At 43.1% G+C, this 2,155-nt stretch overlaps 1 protein-coding gene across 1 annotated transcript in view; it reads left to right on the top strand.

The window, feature by feature from the left end:
- The window catches only part of dnah9 (dynein, axonemal, heavy chain 9), a 428,033-nt gene that overhangs the window by 3,812 nt on the left and 422,066 nt on the right, over nt 1-2,155 (top strand). Inside the window, exon 2 of the mRNA XM_037691599.1 lies at nt 1,310-1,323. Within this exon, the coding sequence (XP_037547527.1) occupies nt 1,310-1,323 (14 nt within the window). The remainder of the gene's footprint in view (nt 1-1,309; nt 1,324-2,155) is intronic.

Genomic DNA, 2,155 nt, shown 5'->3' with positions numbered 1-2,155 from the left:
ACACACATTCATACAGCACTCTACTACACACATTCATACAGCACTCTACTACACACACAAATTCATAAAGCAATGTACTACACAAATTCATACATCACTCTACTACACACACCTTCATACATCACTCTACTACACACACATTCATACAGCACGCTACTACACACACATTCATACAGCACTCTACTAAACACATTCATGCAGCACTCTACTACACATACATTAATATATCACTCTACTACACAGACATATTCATAGATTACTCTTCTACACACACATTCATACATCACTCTACTATACACATTCATACAGTACTCTACTACACACATTCTCACAGCACTCTACTACACACACATTCATACCTCGCTCTACTACACACAAACATTCATACAGCATTCTACTACACACAAACTGATACAGCACTCTACTACACACTTATTCATAAAGCACTCTACTACAAACAGCACTCTACTACACACACATTCATACAGCACTCTACTACACACACATTCAAGCAGCAATCTACTACACATACTATTCAATAAGTATTCTACTACACACATTCATAGAGCACTTTACTACACACATTCATACAGTACTCTACTACAGTAGAGAGGAGAGGGATGCACTCACCACTCTTAGCAAGGACAAAAACATCATCATTCTCCCAGCAGACAAAGGAAGGTGCACAGTGATTTTGAACCAGAAAGACTATCATGAGAAAGTTATGACACTCCTTAGTGACTTAACCACTTATGAACCTCTGAAAAGAGATCCAGGAAGTGGTTACAAGAAGAAGTTAATAGATTGCCTGAAAATTTGGAGCAGGACAAGGCTATTGACCGTATTCTGTACCACAGACTGTACCCAGGGGAGGCCACACCTAGTCTGTATGGTTTACCTAAAATCCACAAACAAGGTGTACCTTTAAGACCTATTGTTAGCATGATTAACTCTGTCACTTACAATGTTTCCAAATATCTGGCGTTTGTACTCATCCCTTTAGTTGGCAGCTCAGAACACCACATACATAACACCATGGACTTTGTGGATAAAGTGAGGGATGTCATCATGGAGACTGATGAAACAATGGTCTCTTTTGATGTCACATCACTCTTTACGTGCATTCCTGTTGATGATGCAGTAGAGGTGGTCAGTTTAAGATTAAAATCAGACACCACTCTGAGCAGCAGGACCACGCTTTCCACAGAACAACTGTGTCAACTCTTGAAACTGTGCCTGCAGTCAACCTACTTCACATATGGGGAGCAATATTATAGGCAGAAACATGGGTGTGCTATGGGGTCTCCAGTTTCTCCTATTGTTGCCAACCTGTACATGGAGGAGGTAGAAAAGAGAGCCTTGACGTCCTTTTCAGGGACACTACCAAGTCATTGGTTCAGGTATGTTGACGACACCTGGGTTAAAATTAAATCTCAGGAAGTCCAACATTTTACTGACCACATCAACTCTGTGGATAAATACATCAAGTTCACACGAGAAGATGTAAAAAATGGCAAGTTGGCTTTCTTGGACTGTGAGGTCTCAGTCTCGGATAGAGGACATTTGCAAACCGAGGTGTACCGCAAACCCACCCACAAAGACCAGTATTTGCAGTTTGACTCCCATCACCCTTTGGAGCACAAGTTAGGAGTCATCAGGACTCTGTATCACAGAGCAGACAGCGTCCCCACTAGCTCGGGAGCCAGGCAGAAGGAGAAATCCTACACAAAACAGGCTCTAGAGCAATGTGGATATCCTAACTGGGCCTTCCTGAAAGCAGAGAAGAAACCCAAACGGGACTCCAGTCAGCCAACAGGTGAAAAGGAGGAACCCAGACCCAGACCAGTGGTCATTCCGTATGTTGAGGGGGTATCAGAGAAACTGAGACGTTTATTTTCTAAACATAACGTCCCAGTGGCTTTTAAACCCCAAAATACATTACGGCAAAGACTGATTCATCCCAAAGATCCAGTCCCCCGGCACAAACAGAGTAATGTTGTGTATGCTGTTCAGTGTCAGGAGGGCTGTGATCAGTCTTACATCGGGGAAACAAAACAGCCACTGGCCAAAAGGATGGCCCAGCACAGAAGATCAACATCATCAGGCCAGGATTCTGCGGTCTACACTCATCTCCAGGCCAGCGGTCACTCTTTCA

This window comes from Nematolebias whitei, chromosome 17 (assembly GCF_014905685.2).
Source record: "Nematolebias whitei isolate Nwh7 chromosome 17, NemWhi1, whole genome shotgun sequence".
NCBI lineage: Eukaryota > Metazoa > Chordata > Actinopteri > Cyprinodontiformes > Rivulidae > Nematolebias > Nematolebias whitei.
The sequence above is the reverse complement of the archived record's forward strand: the minus strand, read 5'-3'. Positions and strand labels throughout refer to the sequence as shown.